Source organism: Podarcis tiliguerta (assembly GCF_965153285.1).
Source record: "Podarcis tiliguerta genome assembly, chromosome: 18".
NCBI lineage: Eukaryota > Metazoa > Chordata > Lepidosauria > Squamata > Lacertidae > Podarcis > Podarcis tiliguerta.
The window spans coordinates 4,841,809-4,863,249 of NC_139551.1; the positions used below are offsets into that span (position 1 = coordinate 4,841,809).

The 21,441-nt window shown below is 49.0% G+C and overlaps 2 protein-coding genes across 4 annotated transcripts in view; one reads left to right on the forward strand and one right to left on the reverse strand.

The window, feature by feature from the left end:
• The first annotated feature begins 1,581 nt into the window (after nucleotides 1–1,581).
• On the forward strand, nucleotides 1,582–20,400 carry GNA15 (G protein subunit alpha 15). 3 transcript variants are annotated; one of them, XM_083421780.1, is made up of 8 exons: nucleotides 1,582–1,653; nucleotides 7,396–8,024; nucleotides 9,990–10,174; nucleotides 11,307–11,461; nucleotides 13,901–14,029; nucleotides 15,277–15,406; nucleotides 17,348–17,501; nucleotides 18,611–20,400. In XM_083421780.1, the coding sequence occupies exons 2-8, from the start codon at nucleotides 7,820–7,822 to the stop codon at nucleotides 18,850–18,852; spliced, it is 1,200 nt and encodes a 399-aa protein (XP_083277906.1). In that variant the 5' UTR covers nucleotides 1,582–1,653; nucleotides 7,396–7,819; the 3' UTR covers nucleotides 18,853–20,400. The 3 variants fall into 3 exon arrangements, with proteins under 3 accessions (XP_083277906.1, XP_083277904.1, XP_083277905.1); XM_083421778.1 differs by having other exon boundaries at nucleotides 1,605–1,690; nucleotides 7,398–8,024; XM_083421779.1 differs by lacking the exon at nucleotides 1,582–1,653 and adding an exon at nucleotides 2,735–3,107.
• Nucleotides 12,048–21,441, reverse strand: part of GTPBP3 (GTP binding protein 3, mitochondrial) — a 48,740-nt gene continuing 39,346 nt past the window's right edge. Inside the window, exon 10 of the transcript XR_014506687.1 lies at nucleotides 12,048–12,068. The gene's annotated coding sequence lies outside the window, so the exon portion shown is untranslated. The remainder of the gene's footprint in view (nucleotides 12,069–21,441) is intronic.

Here is a 21,441-nt window from a genome sequence, read left to right on the forward strand (position 1 = left end):
ATGCTGGCTCCCTCAGCCTGAAAGTGAGATGAGCACCGCAACCCCATAGTCGCCTTTGACTGGACTTAACCGTCCAGGGGTCCTTTACCTTTTTACCTTTACTGCCAGAGAGCTCTTCCTGATGTTTTGTCAGAATCTCCGTTGTTGTAACTTGAAGTCACTGCTTCAGGTCCGACCCTCCAGAGCAGAAGAAAAAAAGGATAGTCTGATGAAGATGGCAATTATTATTATTATTATTATTATTATTATTATTATTATTATGCCACCCATCTGCCCCCGTCACTCTGGGTAGCTTCCAACACATATAAAAATAGCAATGAAACATCAAACATTAATAATAAAAATCTAATCCAATATAAAAAGTCACAATAACTTTAAAATAAACAGCTTCTAGCAAATAAAGCAATATTCAACAATCCATTAGAATCCCATAGTAAATTAAAGTAAAGGTAAAGGGACCCCTGACCATTAGGTCCAGTCGTGACCAACTCTGGGGTTGCGGCGCTCATCTCGCTTTACTGGCCGAGGAAGCCGGCGTACAGCTTCCGGGTCATGTGTCCAGCAGGACTAAGCTGCTTCTGGCGAACCAGAGCAGCACACGGAAACACCGTTTACCTTCCCGCCGGAGTGGTACCTATTTATGTACTTGCACTTTGATGTGCTTTTGAACTGCTAGGTGGGCAGGAGCAGGGACCGAGCAACGGAAGCTCACCCCATTGCGGGGATTTGAACTGCCAACCTTCTGAACGGTAAGTCCTAGGCTCTATGGTTTAACCCACATCAGCAAATACAGTGGTATCTCGGGTTAAGTACTTAATTCATGCCGGAGGTCCGTTCTTAAGCTGAAACTGTTCTTAACCTGAAGCAGCACTTTAGCTAATGGGGCCTCCTGCTGCTGCGCCGCTGGAGCACGATTTCTGTTCTCATCCTGAAGCAAAGTTCTTAACCTGAAGCGCTATTTCTGGGTTAGCGGAGTCTGTAACCTGAAGCGTATGTAACCTGAGGTACCCCTGTAAACAGTTTACACTTATCAATTACAATACAGAATTACTAATCTATCATCAATGTCTCTTCTCAATTCCCCCGTTACCAGGCTAAACAAACCCCGCTCCTTCAACTGTTCCTCATCAGGCTTGGTATCTGAAGGGCTGAGTAGGTCAATTGGATACGACTTGGATGTTTTTAACACTTTTTGGGTGTATGCGCGCACAATGAGCTTTATTTTCCTTGTACCTGGGTTGCTTTCGATTTAACCATCATTTGCAATCTATCACACAACACACGCCATAGGGAAATAAAATCAATGCCACCCCCCTTGTTCCTTATGCAGACGGGGAGTTGCGGGAATTCAAACGTACAGCAGGCGGCTGAGGTTTCGCAAGGTACAGAAAGAGGAAGGGGAACACTCCTCCCTCACCACATTTTCAAAAACAAACCAAGCCCAGGGCCAGCAAAAGTGCGATTTCTGTTTGCCTTTTGCAAGCGAGAACTAGGGGGGAAGTTTTGTGGATTGGTACATCTCAATTGGGGCGGTGAGCAAACAGGATGAGGCCTCCTCGCTAGGAGGAGACTTACCAGAAGGGAAAATTCCCCTTGCAACCTTCTCAGTTCTTTTGGTGCAGAGAAAGCAGTTGGCAGGCCTCTCCTCTCCAGGTCCGTGTTGCGGCATTTCGGGAAGATAATTTAGGTAGTCCCCTTTCTGACGTCCTCTTTCCTCTTGTCTGTCCTCTTCCTTACTGACCCTGATGTTCTGTGTTCTGTGTGTGGACCTTTTTTTTTGCAGATAGATCAGGAGCACAGGTGCGAAAACAGTCCCTGCCTGTTGTTGTTGTTGTTGAGTCATTTAGTCGTGTCCGACTCTTCGTGACACCCTGGACCAGAGCACGCCAGGCACTCCTGTCTTCCACCGCCTCCCGCAGTTTGGTCAAACTCACGCTGGTAGCTTCGAGAACACTGTCCCACCATCTCGCCCTCTCTCGTCCCCTTCTCCTTGTGCCCCCCATCTTTCCCAACATCAGGGTCTTTTCCAGGGAGTTTTCACAATTGAAAACAAAAATTAACCCACATTTCTCCCGGATCTAGATTTATACAAATGTTGTTGTTGTTTAGTCGTTTAGTCATGTCTGACTCTTCATGACCCCATGGACCAGAGCACGCCAGCCACTCCTGTCTTCCACTGCCTCCCCCAGTTTGGTCAAACTCATGCTGGTAGCTTCGAGAACACTGTCCAGCCATCTCGTCCTCTGTCGTCCCCTTCTCCTTGTGCCCTCCATCTTTCCCAGCATCAGAGTCTTTTCCAGGGAGTCTTCTCTTCTCATGAGGTGGCCAAAGTCTTGGAGCCTCAGCTTCACGATCTGTCCTTCCAGTGAGCACTCAGGGCTGATTTCCTTCAGAATGGATAGGTTGGATCTTCTTGCAGTCCATGGGACTCTCAAGAGTCTCCTCCAGCACCAGAATTCAAAAGCATCCATTCTTCGGCGATCAGCCTTCTTGATGGTCCAGCTTTCACTTCCATCCATCACTACTGGAAAAACCATAGCTTTTACTATACGGACCTTTGTTGGCAAGGTGATGTCTCTGCCTTTTAAGATGCTGTCTAGGTTTGTCATTGCTTTTCTCCCAAGAAGCAGGCGTCTTTTAATTCCGTGGCTGCTGTCACCATCTGCAGTGATCCTGGAGCCCAAGAAAGTAAAATCTCCCCCTGCCTCCATTTCTTCCCCTTCTATTTGCCAGAAGGTGATGGGACCAGTGGCCATGCCTATGAAACAAAAACCAGAATTGTTTCAGGGGCATGTTCCTGGGTGCAGGTGGACCTGCCACTCTCAGTTCCTCCTTTCCCCAAATCTTAAAATTCAGCTCCCTGCATTCCCACATCAGTTTTGCCTCGTTGGCCTTTTTAAGTCCTCCTGAAAATTCGGCAGCGTTTGAAGGGCCAATTTCCCCTTTTTGAAACAGGGAGGGAGCGTAGTTCAGGGACAGGACATGTGCTTTGAGTGCAGAAGGTTTGAACCCCAGCATCTCCAACTAGGAGCGAGAAAGACTCCTGTCTGAAACCCTGGAGAGCTTCTGCCAGTCAGTGCAGACAAGACCAATTCTCTGACTCAGTCGTCATCTCTTTATATCCCTCCTAAAATATGCAATTTTGCCCAAAAGCACATTTTTGCAAAGCAATTTCCCCTTTGTAGAATGTTGTTGTTGTTGTTGTTGTTTTGTATGCAATTTGCATCAAATGTGCATTTCCCCCTAATATATTCACTTTGCAAATACCTTGCTTGTTTGGAGAACGCTATTGCAAAATCCCGACAATGGCTGTGACAATGGCTGTGGTTCCGTTTTGCGTATTGTTTCAGAAGGTGTGGAGTAACCACAATACAGCCTTGAATGTGCTCCTCACTTCCCTTTTAATATTTATTTTTAAAAACGATTCCCCCAAATTATTACAGATGGAAGCGAATCACTTTAATACGACGCCTTGAAATCAGGTTTCTGACTCCTGTCAATCATTTTCCTCCCGTAGCCAAATCGTTTATTTAGGTGCTGGTTGTGATCCTTCGCTTGCAGTTAAACCATTCTTCCAGCTGCCCTCTTTCCCCTCCTTACAAACAGCACCTCTGCTGCATCTTATAAATTTAAAATCCAGTTTGCTTATACATTTTAGTTCATGGGTGGGCAACTAAGGATCCGGCCCAATCGCCTTCTAAATCTGGACTGCGGACGGTCTGGGAATCAGCGTGTTTTTACATGAGTATAAAGGTAAAGGTACCCCTGCCCGTACGGGCCAGTCTTGACAGACTCTAGGGTTGTGCGCCCATCTCACTCTAGAGGCCAGAGGCCAGCGCTGTCTGCAGACACTTCCGGGTCACGTGGCCAGCGTGACATCGCTGCTCTGGCGAGCCAGAGCTGCACACGGAAACGCCGTTTACCTTCCCGCTAGTAAGCGGTCCCTATTTATCTACTTGCCCCCGGGGGTGCTTTCGAACTGCTAGGTTGGCAGGCACTGGGACCGAGCAACGGGAGCGCACCCCGCCGCAGGGATTCGAACCGCCAACCTTTCAATCGGCAAGCCCTAGGCGCTGAGGCTTTTACCCACAGCGCCACCCGCGTCCCTATACATGAGTCCCTTTTACATGAGTAAAGGTAAAAGGTAAAGGTACCCCTGCCCATACGGGGCAGTCTTGACAGACTCTAGGGTTGTGCGCCCATCTCACTCAAGAGGCCGGGGGCCAGCGCTGTCCGAAGACACTTCCGGGTCACGTGGCCAGCGTGACATCGCTACTCTGGCAAACCAGAGCCGCACACGGAAACGCCGTTTACCTTCCCGCTAGTAAGCGGTCCCTATTTATCTACTTGCCCCCGGGGGTGCTTTCGAACTGCTAGGTTGGCAGGCGCTGGGACCAAGCAACGGGAGCGCACCCCGCCGCGGGGATTCGAACCGCCGACCTTTCGATTGGCAAGCCCTAGGCGCTGAGGCTTTTACCCACAGCGCCACCCGCGTCCCCGTTTACATGAGTAGAATGTGTCATTTTATTTAAAATGCATCTCTGGGTTATTTGTGGGGCATAGGAATGCGTTCATTTTTTATTTTATTTTTTCAAAATGTAGTCCGGCCCCCCACAAGGTCTGGGGGACAGTGGACCGGCCCCCAGCTGAAAAAGTTTGCTGACCCCTGTTTTAGTTGCAGACCTGTTTGTGCTGGGAGAGTTCATTACTATCTTCCATTGTTCGGTTCCCTGCAATGTTTATCGGGATGGCACAAAGTCACATTCCATTCTTTCCGCTGTTTTCAGACTAGCTTACGAACGAACCACAGCCTCTCTGCTTCTATTTTGTGACCTGCTTGCTGCTGCTTACAGCCCAAATCACGCCGCTCCCTTTGCCTCGACCCCGACTCCGTTTCTTTCATTTTATTGACCTATAAAAAAATAGCTATATATTGCTGTTCGTAAACAACAAGCAGAGTGGTTTATAACAATCTTACATAAAACCATACAATAAAAACCACGCCAAAATTAGTAGGTCTGACGGAACGGGGAAATTCCCGGCAGGCAATATCTAAAATGTGATATCTAGTGGCAGAGTGTTCCACAGGACTGGGCCGTTGACACGGAAGGCTCTGTTTGTTGTTGTTAAATGAGCATTGCAGGGGGTTGGGCTAGATGACCTTTGCGTCCCTTCCAACTCTATGAGCCTCACCAACTTGGGGAACGGCCAGTGAAGCTCTTGCAGTTAATCTCAGGGCTCTTTCTTCCTTCGGAAAAGCAGCTTTTACTTGCATGCAAATTGAATGAGTAAGATCAATCAACCACAACTTTGTAGATTAACTTGTGCGGTTAACCAGTCAATGAACCAGATTGATGGCCTTCTTCCAATTCCATGCAAATTAGCTACTGGGCTAAGTTCAAGGCACTGGTTTTGACGTAAAGGTAAAGGTACCCCTGACCGTTAGGTCCAGTCCCGCACGACTCTGGGGTTGCGCGCCCATCTCGCTTTCAGGCTGAGGGAGCCGGCATTTGTCCACAGACAGCTTTCCGGGTCATGTGGCCAGCAGGACTAAACCGCTTCTGGCGCAACGGGACACCGTGACGGAAACCAGAGCGCACGGAAACGCCGTTTACCTTCCCGCCAGAGTGGTACCTATTTATCTACTTGCGCTGGTGTGCTTTCGAACTGCTAGGTTGGCAGGAGCAGGACAGAGCAACGGGAGCTCACTCTGTCAAGGGGAATCGAAACGCCAACCTTCCGATCGGCAAGCCCAAGGGGCTCAGTGGTTTAGACCACAGCGCCACCTGCGTCCCTTGGGTTTTGACGTAGAAAACCCCCAAACCCCAGGGAACCAGGACACCTAAAGGTGGTCTCACCCCTTATAAACCCACTCCGCCACTGCAATCTGCAGGTAAGGGCATCCTGCGGGTGCCATCGTATCACGAAGTGCCTTGCGCGTGTTGTAGGAAACCGGTCTTTCATGAAACGTTTCCGAATACCAGTTGCCAGAAACTTCAGGAAGGGAGAGAATTGCTCTTCTTGTACTTAGGTCTTGCTTGAGAGTCCACCAGAAGCGGAATCTGGTTTGTTACTGCGAGAACAGGACAAAGGACTCAATGGGCTATTGGCCTGACCCACCGGCCTCTCCTTATTGTGGTAGCTCCTTTGGAACTCTCTCCCACTTGAATTTAAGTCAGGCGCCATCTCTGTTGCTTTTTCAGCCCCTGCCAAAGACCTTTCTCTTCCAATAAGCTTTCTAAGCTGAGATCTTCTCCAGACAAGACAGCAGTACTGTTTTTGGGGGACAGGAGGCAGACAGGTGTGGAGGATTCGCTGAATGGGGCACTGTGCGCAGGATCAGGTGCGCAGCCTGGGAGTCATTTTGGCCTCGCAGCTGTCCATGGAGGAGCAGGTTAGTTCTGTGTCCAGGGCAGCCATCTACCAACTCCACCTGGTACGCAGGATGAGACCCTCCCTGCCTGCAGACTGTCTCGCCAGAGTGGTGCATGCTTTGGTTATCTCCTGCTTGGACTACTGCAATGCGCTCTTCGTGGGGCTACCTTTGAAGGTGACCCGGAAATGACAACTAATCCAGAATGCAGCAGCTAGACAGGTGACTGGGAGCTGCCACTGAGACCACATAACACCGGTCCTGAAAGACCTACATTGGCTCCCAGGACATTTCTGAGCACAGTTCAAAGGGTTGGTACTGACCTTTAAAGCCCTAAGCGGCCTCAGTCCAGTATACCTGAAGGAGTGTCTCCACCCCCATCGTTCTGCCCGGACACTGAGGTCCAGCTCCGAGGGCCTTCTGGCAGTTCCCTCATTGCGATAAATGAGGTTACAGGGAACCAGGCACAGGTCCTTCTCAGTAGTGGCGCCCTCCCTGTGGAACACCCTCCCATCAGATGTCAAGGAAATAAACAAGGATACGACTTTTAGAAGACATCTGAAGGGAGCCCTTATTAGGGAAGTTTTTAATGTTTGATGTCTAATCATGTTTTCAATATTCTGTTTTTAATGTTTGATGTCTAATCATGTTTTCAATATTCTGTTGGGAGCCTCCCAGAATGGCTGGGGTAACCCAGCCACATGGCAGGGTATACACAATAAGTTGTTGTTGTTGTTGTTGTTGTTGTTGTTGTGATGATGTCTCTATTTGCACTGAAATTATTTTTAAGATGTTTGTACTGTTCTATCTCTGGTTGTCTGCTGCCCTGGGCTCCTTTGGGAAGAAAGGCAGGATATGAATTTTATAATTAAACAAAGATTATTTGGGGAAAAACAAACCAACCACTTTGTTTGATGGAAAAAACTATGGGAGGTGATCGTGAAGAAACAAAAGTGAACTGGGACTAACTTCCTTCCTTTTTAAAATCCTTTTATCTGAAAGATGGGGTGCCCGGCCTGAAGAGGACAATCGACACCTTGCTTTTAAAAGCTCCTGGGTCACCTTGCAGTCTCTGGAAGGTGGATGCTGAAAGGTTCCAATGAGTGGAATGGAGTTTACGGCGGTTGGGCGCAGCTCCTACGAAAGGCAGTGGAAACTTTCGCAAACAGTTAGCTGCCCGCGTATCTGACCTCACCCAAGTATTTGCTTTCCTTCTCCATGGGCAACCTCTTGGATCATACGATTCCCATGAGATCCCTCACCTTGCCAGCTATGGATCCTGGAAGGCTTCTGTGATCAAGCCTCTGGATTCCCTGTTCTGCTGAAACTTGATCTCCCACCGTCTCTTCCTGGGTCCCTCCTCTAAGGAGGAGGGCTTGGACCGTGCATCCGTGGATATTCTTCTTACCAAACCCTCTGCGTTTCAAAAAAAAATTATTCGTGTGCATGCTTTTCATCAGGGTGGGGTCTTTTCCGTCTGGTCCGAGATTGGTAAGGGGCGACCCCATCTCACGTCCCGCCACAATGGTCTGGTGCCTCTGCTTTCTCTCTGAGGAGGAGAAAAACGCCGTCGCCATAGATAAAGAAATCAACCGGCTTCTTCAGGAGCAAAAGAAACGAGATCGGTGGGAGCTGAAGTTGCTTTTGCTCGGTGAGTAACGGCTCCTCGGACAAGGAGTTTGCTAGCTAGGTTGGGGAGAGGCTTGAGGCTTGAGTGATGGGCTTGGAGCATGATCTAGCCTTCCATACTTTTGTTTGTTTGTTTGTTTGTTTAGTCGTGCCCGACTCTTTGTGACCCCCTGGACCAGAGCACGCCAGGCACTCCTGTCTTCCACTGCCTCCCGCAGTTTGGTCAAACTCATGCTGGTAGCTTCGAGAACACTGTCCCACCATCTCGTCCTCTTTCGTCCCCTTCTCCTTGTGCCCTCCATCTTTCCCAACATCAGGGTCTTTTCCAGGGAGTCTTCTCTTCTCATGAGGTGGCCAAAGTCTTGGAGCCTCAGCTTCAGGATCTGTCCTTCCAGTGTGCACTCAGGGCTGATTTCCTTAAGAATGGATAGGTTTGGTCTTCTTGCAGTCCATGGGACTCTCAGGAGTCTCCTCTAGCGCCTTCCACACTAGCAAGAAATAATACTCTCCCTTCCTCCTCTTTCCTAGCTTTCTCAATTGTGCCCCATGGATAATTGTTTCCAACAAGCCCCTAAAGTTCTCTTATCGACCTCATAAAGTAACTTGAGGGACACGGGTGGCGCTGTGGGTAAAACCACAGAGCCTAGGACTTGCCGATCAGAAGGTCGGCGGTTCGAATCCCCGTGACGAGGTGAGCTCCCGTTGCTCGGTCCCTGCTCCTGCCCACCTAGCAGTTCAAAAGCACGTCAAAGTGCAAGTGGATAAATAGGTAACGCTCCGGTGGGAAGGTAAACGGCGTTTGTGTGCGCTGCTCTGGTTTGCCAGGAGCGGCTTATTCATGCTGGCCACATGACCCAGAAGCTGTACACCGGCTCCCTCGGCCAGTAAAGCGAGATGAGCGTCGCAATCGTAGAGTTGGTCACCACTGGACCTAATGCTCAGGGGTCCATTTAATGTAACTTGATGGATCTATTCCAGTTATACCCCACTGTTTTCTCCAAAGAGCTTGGCATCCATGGTTCTCTCCCTCCTCATTTAATCCCATCAACAGCCCTGTGAGGTAGGTTAGGCCGAGAGGCAGCAGCTAGCCTTTGGGGTCACTCTCACTGAGCTTCATGGCCAAGTGGAGGCGACTTGAACCCTGGTCTCCCAGGCCTGAGCCTCCTGGGCTTGCTGATCAGAAGGTCGGCGGTTCGAATCCCCATGATGGGGCAAGCTCCTGTTGCTCAGTCCCTGCTCCTGCCAACCTAGCAGTTCAAAAGCATGCTAGTCTGACATTCTAACCACTCCAGTGGTACCTCAGGTTACATACGCTTCAGGTTACAGACTCCACTAACCCAGAAATAGTTCCCCGGATTAAGAACTTTGCTTTAGGATGAGAACAGAAATCGTGCGGCGGCAGCGGGAGGCCCCATTAGCTAAAGTGGTGTTTCAGGTTAAGAACAGTTTCAGGTTAAGAACAGACCTCCAGAACGAATTAAGTACTTAACACGAGGTACCACTGTACTCTGTCCTGAGTAGATCTGCTGGTGTGTGATATACCGTATTTTTTGCTCTATAAGACTCACTTTTTCCCTCCTAAAAAGTAAGGGGAAGTGTGTGCGTCTTACGGAGCGAATGCAGGCTGCACAGCTATCCCAGAAGCCAGAACAGCAAGAGGGATTGCTGCTTTCACTGCGCAGCTAGGTTGGCAGGAGCAGGGACCGAGCAACGGGAGCACACTCCGCCGCGGGGATTCGAACCGCCGACCTTTCGATCGTCAAGCCCTAGGCGCTGAGGCTTTTACCCACAGCGCCACCCGCGTCCCATCTTATGCTACCTTAGTAGGAGTCAAATACCACCGGTACATCGGACCCTATTTTTCATACCCCACTTTGAGGAGTTTTTTAAAAGAAAAATAAACAACCAATGTGTGGGTGTTGGTGGGTGGGTGGGTGTAATGAGAGGAAAGGAAAGGAAAAAATAAGAGCTGTGGGATTTCTTTTAGGTACCGGAGAGAGTGGGAAAAGCACCTTCATCAAACAGATGAGAATAATCCATGGCTTGGGCTATACAGAGGAAGACTGCAAAGAATTTGCCAAGGTGGTTTATCAGAACATCTTCATGTCCATCCAGGCTATGGTCAAGGCTATGGAGATTCTGCAAATCTCCTACGCCCAGCCAGAAAACGCGGTGAGTAGTCCGACGGCATGGGAAGTCCTCACCCACAGGGTGAGACCAAAGCATTGAGGTTGAATCCTGACATGACCAAAGTACTGTTTCTGGGGGACAGGGGACAGACAGGTATGGAGGACACCCTGGTCCTGAATGGGGCAACTGTGCCCCTGAAGGACCAGGTGCACAGCCAGGGGGTAATTTTGGACTCACGCCGTCCATGGAGGTGCAAGTCAATTCTGTGTCCAGGGCAGCTCCATCTGGTACGCAGGATGAGACCCTATCTGCCCACGGACTGTCTCGCCAGAGTGGTGCATGCTCTGGTTATCTCCCGCTTGGACTACTGCAATGCGCTCTATGTGGGGCTACCTTTGAAGGTGACTTGGAAATGACAACTAATCCAGAATGTGGCTACCAGACTGGTGACTGAGAGCTGCCACTGAGACCATATAACACAGGTCCTGAAAGGTAAGGGACCCCTGGATGGTTAAGTCCACTCAAAGGTGACTATGTGGTTGCTTCTGGTGCAACGGGACATTGTGAGGGAAACCAGAGCGCACAGAAACACTGTTTACCTTCCTGCCACAGTGGTACCTATTTATCTACTTGCACTTTGACGTGCTTTCGAACTGCTAGGTTGGCAGGAGCTGGGACCGAGCAACGGGAGCTCATCCCATCGCGGGGATTCAAACCGCCAAACTTCCGATCAGCAAGCCCAAGAGGCTCAGTGGTTTAGACCACAGCGCTATTCGCGTCCCCATACAGTGTAAGAGATAAAAGAAGTAATTGCTTTTCTCTTACCAGAAGCTGCCCAGAAGGACACTTCCTTCTTTAACAAACGTGTTACGGTGAAATCAAAATAAATACAGTAATGCCTTGGTTTATGAACTGAATCTGTTCCAGAAGTCTGTTCTTAAACCAAAGCGTTCTTAAACCAAGGCATGCTTTCCCATAGCAGCGGGGGATTCAATTTACAAATGGAACACGTTCAACATGTTCTGATTCCAAGGCCAAGCTCACAAACCAAAACACCAACGTCCGGGTTTGCAGGGTTCTTAATCCGAGTTGTTCATAAACTAAGCTGTTCTTAAACCCAAAGTACCACTGTAACAACAACAATATTAAATTACGCTATTCTCTCTGCTTCTAGCAAAATGCTCAGCTGCTGATGGCAGTGGATACTTACAAAATGAAGGAGATGGATGCGTGCCATGCAAGGATGATCAAAAGCCTGTGGAGAGATGGCGGGATCCGAACCTGCTACCAGAGGCGAAGCGAGTACCATTTGCTAGATTCCACTTTCTAGTGAGCGCATTTGCGTTTGACGCTTAAGGGCGGGCAAATCTGTCGGGTTTCCGGGTGGTGGGTTGCACCCAGTCTTATCCTACTCAGAGAAGACGCATTTGGGTTGCTTACAACTAAGTTCTGTTTAGAGCAGATCCACTGGAATTATCGAACTGCCTTTCTTCCAGAACCAGGACTCCTTAGATGATCCTTGGAGTCCATTTCCAACTCTACAATTCTGTAATTCAATCAGGCTTACAAGAAGCGAAGCAAGCAGATACGGAAACACAGAAAGCTTAAAAGCAAATCAACGATAGTAGTTAAAAGGAATCAAAATGTAATGGAATTTAAACAACAGAAAATCTATGAAATCTAGTAAGCAACAACAACAACAACCTGTGCAGCACTATCAAAAGCCCTCAGTTGGTTAGAGTAAGGTAAAGGTAAAGGGACCCCTGACCATTAGGTCCAGTCGTGGCCGACTCAGGGGTTGCAGCGCTCATCTCGCTTTATTGGCCGAGGGAGCCAACGTACAACTTCTGGGTCATGTGGCCAGCAGGATTAAGCCACTTCTGGTGAACCAGAGCAGCGCACGGAAACGCCGTTTACCTTCCCGCCGGAGTGGTACCTATTTATCTACTTGCACTTTGGCATGCTTTCGAACTGCTAGGTTGGCAGGAGCAGGGACCGAGCAACGGGAGCTCACCCCGTCGCTGGGATTCGAACTGCCGACCTTCTGATTGGCAAGTCCTAGGCTCTGTGGTTTAACCCAACGTGAAACTTCAACCCACAACCCTAAGATTTAGAGTCTCATACTCTAACCAACATTGTTGGCACTGTGGGTTAAACCACAGAGCCTAGGGCTTGCTGATCAGAAGGTCGGCAGTTCGAATCCCCGGACGGGGTGAGCTCCCGTTGCTCGGTCCCTGCTCCTGCCCACCTAGCAGTTCAAAAGCACGTCAAAGTGCAAGTAGATAAATAGGTACCACTCCAGCGGGAAGGTAAATGGCATTTCCGTGCGCTGCTCTGGTTCGCCAGAAGCGGCTTAGTCCTGCTGGCCACATGACCCAGAAGCTGTACGCTGGCTCCCTTGGCCAATAAAGCAAGATGAGCGCTGCAACCCCAGAGTCAGCCCCGACTGGACCTAATGGTCAGGGGTCCCTTTACCTTTAAGGTGCTACTGGAAGGAATTTTAAAATTTTGTTTCGACTACGCCAGACCAACACGGCTACCTACCTATACCCAGAACAAACTTAGTTGGTCTCTAAGGTGCTACTGGACAATTTTTTAATTCTTTTATTTAATCATTAACTGTTAGGGTCTCTGCAGCTCTTGCTTAACTTTGACAAACGTGCCACACTACGCAGGACACATTCAGACACATTACAAAGTTATCGTCCCATTTCCTTTTTTTTAATATAATATTTTTTATTAATTTTAACATATAAATTATAAAATGTACCACAAAACTTTTCACTTATACAATCTTTTTAGACTTCCATCAGCACCTCTGATGATCCACCGTTTTAACCACTTCTTATGCATTTCTTAACTTTATATTGCCTTTACATCTCTTAACAAATCATCCTCCCCCTTGTCCATTTTTACAATACTTCTAATAATACTCCTCATAAAACTTCTTGCAATCCTACCAACATCGTCTGTTCTTCAATTACTTTTCAAATGGTCCGTAAATTTACTCTAGTCTTCCGTGAATTTCTGGTCTCGCCGGTTTCAAATCCTTCCTCTTAGTTTATCTAGTTCTGCATAGTCCATTAACTTCATCCCCCATTCTTCAATCATCGGTAACTCTTCTTGCTTCCATTTTTGGGCCAATAATATTCTTGCTGCTGTTACTGCATATAAAAAGAGCTTACATTCCTTTCTATTTATGTCACTCCCCACAATGCCCAATAAAAATGCTTCTGGTTTCTTTATAAATGTATATTTCAACATTTTTTTCGACTCATTCGTTGACCTGGCGATAATGTAACCAATCATTAACATATTCTTTAATTTCTTCATATTGTTTCAGTTTCCATTTACTTCCTTCCATATATATTAATTTCCCATATGTTATCCATTTCCCACTCACATTGACCTTTTTTACACTCATCGCTTCTAATGGAGATAACCAATGTGGTGTTTTTCGTTCCGATAGGTTTTTATACCTATCCCAGGTTTCTATTAGAAATCTTCGAAATATGTGGCTTCCAAATCCTTTATGGACTTTTGTCTTATTATACCATAAATATGCGTGCCACCCGAATCTGTTATCATAACCTCCTAAATCCAGCAATTCAGTATTTTCTAATTTCATCCATTCCTTCAACCAACAGAGGCAAGATGCTTCATAATATAATTTCAAATCTGGCACGGCGAAGCCTCCTCTTTCTTTAGTAAGTTATCTTCCCATTTCCATGTACAATTTAAACAACTATCCTTAACGTGCCTTTGCAGCTTCCTGTCCAACCTGGACCGCATTGCAGCAGCAGGGTACGTGCCGAGCCCCCAGGACATCCTGAGGACGCGGGTGCCAACAACGGGCATCAACGAGTACTGCTTTTCGGTGCAGAAGGTGAGGCTCAGGTGAGCAAAACCGGGAGCGGGATCTGAAGCCATGCAGCCTTGATGGCTTCGACTGGCCGGCTAAACCAGGTGAGAGATGCCAATGGGTCTCAAAGCCTCCGTAGTTGATCTCTGCTGAAATGAGTGTAGCGGCAAATTCAGAAGGGTAAAGTCCCTTTGTGATGGTCCCAACCTAGCCCTATCTCATGGCCCCCTTCTAAGATTATACAACTTCATCGGATGCCGCCTCCACCACAAGAATAACCTTAGTTGGGTACAACTTCATATATACTTGTGTGTGTGTGTGTAGTTTTTATTAAATTATCTGTTTTACAATTTACTCATTTAAACCAAAGAGCCTAGGGCTTGCCGATCAGAAGGTCGGCGGTTCGAATCCCTGCGACGGGGTGAGCTCCTGTTGCTCTATCCCTGCTCCTGCCAACCTAGCAGTTCGAAAGCACGTCAAAGTGCAAGTAGATAAATAGGTACCGCTCCGGCGGGAATGTAAATGGCGTTTCCGTGCGCAGTTCTGGTTCGCCAGAAGCGGCTTAGTCCTGCTGGCCACATACCCGGAAGTTGTACACTGGCTCCCTCGGCCAGTAAAGCGAGATGAGCGCCGCAACCCCAGAGTCGGCCACGACTGGACCTAATGGTCAGGGGTCCCTTTACCTTTTAGACTTCCCTTCTTCTCTTTCCATGGTTCATTCTACATTTCATAAATCCCTGCATATTTTACAAAAACTAAACAATTCAGTATTCCGTTATTGCATCCATCAAAACTTATTTACACTGTTGAATTTATCTGAATGCTTCCAATGTTTTCAGGTGTACACAATCCCGCCCCCTATATATTCAATAAACGTTTTCCCATCTTCACTAAATGCATGTTCTTCTTGTTCTCTTATTCTATTTTAAACCTGTGAGTTGTGCATATTCTGTCAGCTTAAGTTGTCATTCTTCTTTGCTTGGGACCTCACTCGTTTTCGAGCTAACAAATCACAGGCCACAGTAGTAGCATACATAAAAAAACCTTGACACCTTAATTTTAAATACTCATTTAAACCACAGAGCCTAGGGCTTGCTGGTCAGAAGGTCGACAGTTCGAATCCCCCCCCCCTTTTTTTACAACTTCTACACCTTTTTGGGGGGAGGGGACAACTTCTACATCGGTTTCATTGGAGCAGGGGTGGAGGTTACCTTAAACCCAGCAGCGTGAATATCTGTAGCTGCCCAGAAGCCAAAAAACCATGATCTCCCTTTCCGTGCAGGATCGTTGATGTAGGCGGGCAGAGGTCGGAACGCCGTAAGTGGATCCACTGTTTTGAGAATGTGATTGCCTTGATCTACTTGGCTTCTCTCAGTGAATATGACCAATCTCTGGAGGAGAACACAAGCGAAGTAAGGAGGGGGATTTTTATAAAATGCATGTACATTTCCCTGTGTGTGTGTTTGTGTGTGTGTTGAAATCAAGTTTTAAGATCAGAAGAAGAGCAGGCCAAGGGAGGGAGTTCTGCAGTTCTGCCTCCTGCATCAGGGAGTTCTGCAGTTTACCGTATTTTTTGCTCTATAAGACTCACTTTTTCCCTCCTAAAAAGTAAGGGGAAATGTGTGTGCGTCTTATGGAGCGAATGCAGGCTGCGCAGCTATCCCAGAAGCCAGAACAGCAAGAGGGATTGCTGCTTTCACTGCACAGCAATCCCTCTTGCTGTTCTGGCTTCTGAGATTCAGAATATATTTTTCCTTGTTTTCCTCCTCCAAAAACTAGGTGCGTCTTGTGGTATGGTGCGTCTTATAGAGTGAAAAATATGGTAATTTGCAGGTGAGGCATCGCAACTCCTGGCAGATCCAACCTACCTCACTGCTGCCTACTCACTGCCACCCTCCAAGGCCAAAGTTGGGCACTTAGGGAAAACTGCTGTCTGGCCAGATCAAGATGCCACTCTGTCCAGGTTTAAAAACCGGCCAGGGCCTCCAAGCGTTAGATTTTATGCCCATATGTGGTGCTGTGGGTTAAACCACAGAGCCTAGGACTTGTCGATCAGAAGGTCAGCGGTTCGAATCCCCATGACGGGGTGAGCTCCCGTTGCTCGGTCCCTGCTCCTGCCAACCTAGCAGTTACCCACAGCGCCACCCGTGTCCCTAGGTCCATCAGTTACCATATAGCATATATTCAACACAAAAAACGACGACAACTTGTTGACAAAGGGCAGCTGGACATAGAAAGGGCCCCATTACCTTCAGTAGCTGAGGGCCTCATCAAACCTAAATCCGGCCCTGGTCACAGCGTCCTCTGTTTTGCCCTTCAAAATATGGCAACCCTAGCCGGCCCATTCCTGTTCAAACAAGCCCTTCAAAGTCACGAGGACTGGAATATTGTTTTATTTTTATTTTTTAAAGAAGAGACCGTAGCTCAATAGCAGGTCTCAGGCTTGGCATCTTCAGGTAGGGCTGGGAACTGTGCCCCTGCCTGAAACCTGATAGTGATAACAGCAAAAACCTTTATTGCACTACATAACTGGGAAACAGGGGCAGAGCAACTGCTTATATACATACCTGAAAGCCTGGGCCACTCCCACTCCCAACGTGATTGGCTGTCTAAACGTCCAAGCTGCGAATCACGGCTCAGAGCTCAAGGGCCAATGGCAGAGGCCCAAATCCGGAAACGTTCTGTGATTGGACGACATTTATCGAATCAGAACACAGGAGCTCAGAATCCTTAGTCCAGACTCAAACTCAGGCAAACTGAATACATAACACAGCCTTTCATTCAAAACAATGAGGACTAGGCTCTTAGCTTCACTTTGAGGGGGAAATGGTAGAGGCTTTGCTTAGTGGGTAGAAGGTCTGAGGTTCATCCCTGGGTAGGGAAGACTCCTTTTCTCTCAATCCCTGCTGATTCTGGGCAGTGAAGGCCAGGGGCGTAGCGTGGGGGGTGCAGGGGGGGCCCGGCCGCACCGGGTGCAACATCTGGGGGGGGGCGCACTCGCACTCACAGCTCTCTGCCCCTACCTGGCTCACTCACTCTCTCTCACTGCAGTGCTGGCTGTGCGAATCCGATCCGAGCCGCCGGGTCGCCACCCACTGTGGAGGGGAGGGTGCCAGGCGTGCGGTACGGTGCGGAGAGAGAGCGAGGGACTATCTGGGGGAGGGACAGTGCAGCGGGGGGCGCAAATTACTTGCCTTGCCCCGGGTTAGGGGGCGCAAATTACTTGCCTTGCCCCGGGTGCTGACAACCCACGCTACGCCACTGGTGAAGGCACGACTGAGTGAGAGGCCCGATTCCTTGCAAGTGTTCCTAAGTGCTTCCTTTCCCCTTTTGTCTCCACTTCCACGCGTTAGAACCGGATGAGGGAGAGTCTCGACCTCTTCAGAACCATCCTGGAGCTTCCGTGGTTCTGGAATACTTCCATCATCCTTTTCCTCAACAAGGTGGACATCCTGGAGGAGAAGATCCTGAGCTCTGACCTGGCTGCTTATTTCCCAAGTTTCCCAGGTAAAACTTCCTCCTCCCTCCAGCCAACTAGTGCAGAGACTGGGAGATTAAGATTCAAATCCTGACCTAGCCATGAAACACACTGGGTGACATGATGGGATGAGCTCTCCCATTGCTCTGTCCCAGCTCCTGCCAACCTAGCAGTTTGAAAGCGCACCAGTGCAAGTAGATAAATAGGTATTGCTGTGGCGGGAAGGTAAACGGCGTTTCCGTGCACTCTGGTTTCTGTTACAGTGTCCTGTTGCGCCAGAAGCGGTTTAGTCCTGCTGGCCACATGACCTGGAAAGCTGTCTGTGGACAAATGCTGGCTCCCCTGGCCTGAAAGCGAGATGAGCGCCGCAACCCCATAGTCGCCTCTGACTGGACTTAACCGTCCAGGGGTCCTTTACCTTTTGCACGCCTGTGACATTGCATGTCCCTCTCATGCTCAGGAGGGGCCTGCCATTGACACTGAGCTAATAATAATAATAATAATAATAATAATAATAATAATAATAAATTTATTATTTATACCCCGCCCATCTGGCTGGGCTTCCCCAGCCACTCTAGGCGGCTTCCAACAAAACACTAAAATACAAGAACCTATTAAACATTAAAAGCTTTCCTAAACAGGGCTGGCTTTAGATGTCTTCTAAAAGTTTGGTAGTTATTTTTCTCTTTGACATCTGGTGGGAGGGCATTCCACAGTGCGGGCGCCACTACCAAGAAGGCCCTCTGCCTGGTTCCCTGTAACTTCTCACAGCGAGGGAACCGCCAGAAGGCCCTTGGCGCTGGACCTCAGCGTCTGGGCAGAACGATGTGGGTGGAGACGCTCCTTCAGGTATACTGGACCGAGGCCGTTTAGGGCTTTAAAGGTCAACACCAACACTTTGAATTGTGCTCGGAAATGTACTGGGAGCCAATGTAGGTCTATCAAGACCAGTGTTATATGGTCTCGGCAGCCGCTCCCAGTCACCAGTCTGGCTGCTGCTGCTCAGCGGTTTGGCCTCCTTTGCCCCCTCAATATTGGGCAAGGCTGAGCCCCCTGCTAAGGAATATTGAGGGGGCTGACAGCGCCACTGCCCCCTAGCGCTGGCACACCTGAAGGCTATCTCCTTGTATTTTCCCAGGCCCCAAGCGAGACGCTCACGCGGCCAAGCACTTCATCCTTGAAATGTACATGGACATCTTCAGGAAGTTCTTGGTCCCTGGCGGCGACTTCGGAGGGGGTCCTTCCGGCGACGTCCACAGGCCACGGATCCTTTACTTCCACTTCACCTGTGCCACGGACACGCAGAACATTGGCACGGTTTTTGAGGACATTAAAGACGCGGTACTGGCCGCCTACCTTGATGAGTTCAACCTGGTCTAGAAGGGTCTTGCGGACACTTCTAAAGGATCCCAATGACTCCACCCGTTTGCCTTAGAGGGGCGCATGGAATGCGAAAACGGCGGCTCTAAAGGCCCGTTTTAAAACGCTGGCGGGCACCGAGATCTGTCCAGCAGCAGCACCCCTTGGGAATCCCAAAGGTGGGGGGGGGGGCGGACCTGGCTATTGCAGGCTGAGGCCCGCTCCATTCAAAAGGGATTTCAAAACCCTGTGCTCTTTGGCTGCATAGCTGTCAAGCGTCCCTTATTTGGCGGGACAGTCCCTTATCCCAGCGCTGTGTCCCACCGCTGTCCCATATTGATGATGTCCCTTAAATTTCCCGGGTTTCAAAGGAAGCAGCTCCTCTCCCTCCCTCCCTGCCGGCCAGGGAGGAGGGAGGCTCCAACTGTGTTGCTTGGCTGCGTTGCTCACCCAATAAGGAGTCTAAGAACGACTGGGGGGTGGAGCTCGCATACCTTGTGCTGATCAAATCGGCCGCGTTGCCTGGGGACTCGCCTTTGCTCAGCGCTTCCCAGCGGAGAGGTGACGGTGGTTTTCCTTGCTGCATCCCCTTTGCTGGGTTGCTGCGCTGTGGGAACCACCGCTTGAGGCTTCGTTTGGCTGCTGGCTGGGCTTTCTGCCTTTGGCTCGGAGGGGCTCAGAAGTCGAACATACCTGTGCTGGGAAAATCCCTTATTTTGGCTGCTGATCCCTTATTTTAGAGGCTGCTGGTCCCTTATTTTCAAATCTGTAAGTTGACAGCTATGCCACCCTGATGAAAAGAGAAACGGGAGCAGAAATCTTCGGTCTCTGCTTCCTGGTCCCATGTCCGGAACTCGTCCCAGCGGACAGGGTCAGTATTGGCTGTTCCTTCCAGTCAACGGACAATATGTGGTTGTCTAGGGCTGGATCTGTACATTTCAGGAAAACGCGTTGTAAAGAGCATAATGGGGGAATTGCCAAAGGATCGGACTATACAGCGCCATCTGGTGCCACAGCGTTATAACGCTGAAAACAAAACAAAGCATCAATGTACCTGAGTCCTGAGGCCTTGACTCCAGCTAACTTCCTGAGACAGCGTTCACAAAGCTGTTTGTTCCGTTCCCCTGCTTATTTCTGCATCATATTCGAGCTTTCGCACAACATAAAACCGCTTCCAGAAATCTGGTGGAACACGGTGGAGGTTTAGCTCTCGCTTCTGTGTTATCTGCTCCAGAAATGAACTGTTCGCAGCCCCACCAGCCCGGAAAATTGCGGCGGTAAAATGACAGAATCTGGAGCAGTATATGGTTTTCTTCCTACCTTTTTTTTTGGGGGGGGGGGGAATCATGGGGGAGCAGAAGCCGGCACGTGCAGAAAGAGTGCCCTTTTCTTCTTGCAACCTGGACAAATCTGCCGAATCGGGTCTATATTTTTCCCTGAATCTTAATTTCACTTCTTCACATTTCCACAGCAATTTGAGGTGTACGCTGCGTTTATTTTCCCAGATCCTCCTGTGATAGGTCTGCCAGCGTCTTAGTGCAAATTTCTCCTCAATAAACACATTTTTTGGTATGATTTTTTTTTTACTCACATACACCTTTTTGCAAGCAATATTAAAATGCACACAGAATCGTATTTCACCTCCATTGGTAGCAGGACTTCGGGGGGAGAGCAAGCTGATGCAAACTGCTGTGTGTGAGCCAGTGTGGTGTAGTGGTTAAGAGCGGTGGACTCGTAATCTGGTGAACCGGGTTCGCTTCCCCGCTCCTCCACATGCAGCTGCTGGGTGACCTTGGGCCAGTCACACTTCTCTGAAGTCTCTCAGCCCCACTCACCTCACAGAGTGTTTGTTGTGGAAGACGAAGGGAAAGGAGATTGTTAGCCGCTTTGAGACTCCTTAGAGTAGTGATAAAGCGGGATATCAGATCCAAACTCTTCTTCTTCAAACTCTGCTGTGGCCGTTGATGGGGACATAAGTCGCGCTCAAATGCTTGCACTGGGTGCCCATACGCTGCCAAGCCAGGTTCAAGGTTATTGTGGGTGGTGCCGTGGTCTAAACCACTGAGCCTCTTGGGCTTGCCGATCAGAAGGTTGGTGGTTCAAATCCCCACAATGGAGCGAGCTCCTGTTGCTTGGTCCCAGCTCCTACCAACCTAGCAGTTCGAAAGCACACCAGGGCAAGTAGATAAATAGGTACCACTGCAGCAGGAAGGTAAACGGTGTTTCCGTGCGCTTTGGTTTCCGTCACGGTGTCCCGTTGCACCAGAAGCGGTTTAGTCCTGCTGGCCACATGACCCGGAAAGCTGTCTGTGGACAAACGCCGGCTCCCTCGGCCTGAAAGTGAGATGAGTGCCACAACCCCATAGTGCCTTTGACTGGACTCCTTTGTGTTTGCCTTTACCAAGGTTCTTGCATTAAGGCCCTTAACAAAGTGGGGGTGTATGGAGTGTTAGGGAAGGGGGAGTACCTCTGGTGGTGGCATACAGTGGTATCTCGAGTTACATACGCTTCAGGTTACATACGCTTCAGGTTACAGACTCCACTAACCCAGAAATATTACCTCGGGTTAAGAACTTTGCTTCAGGATGAGAACAGAAATTTTGCAGCATT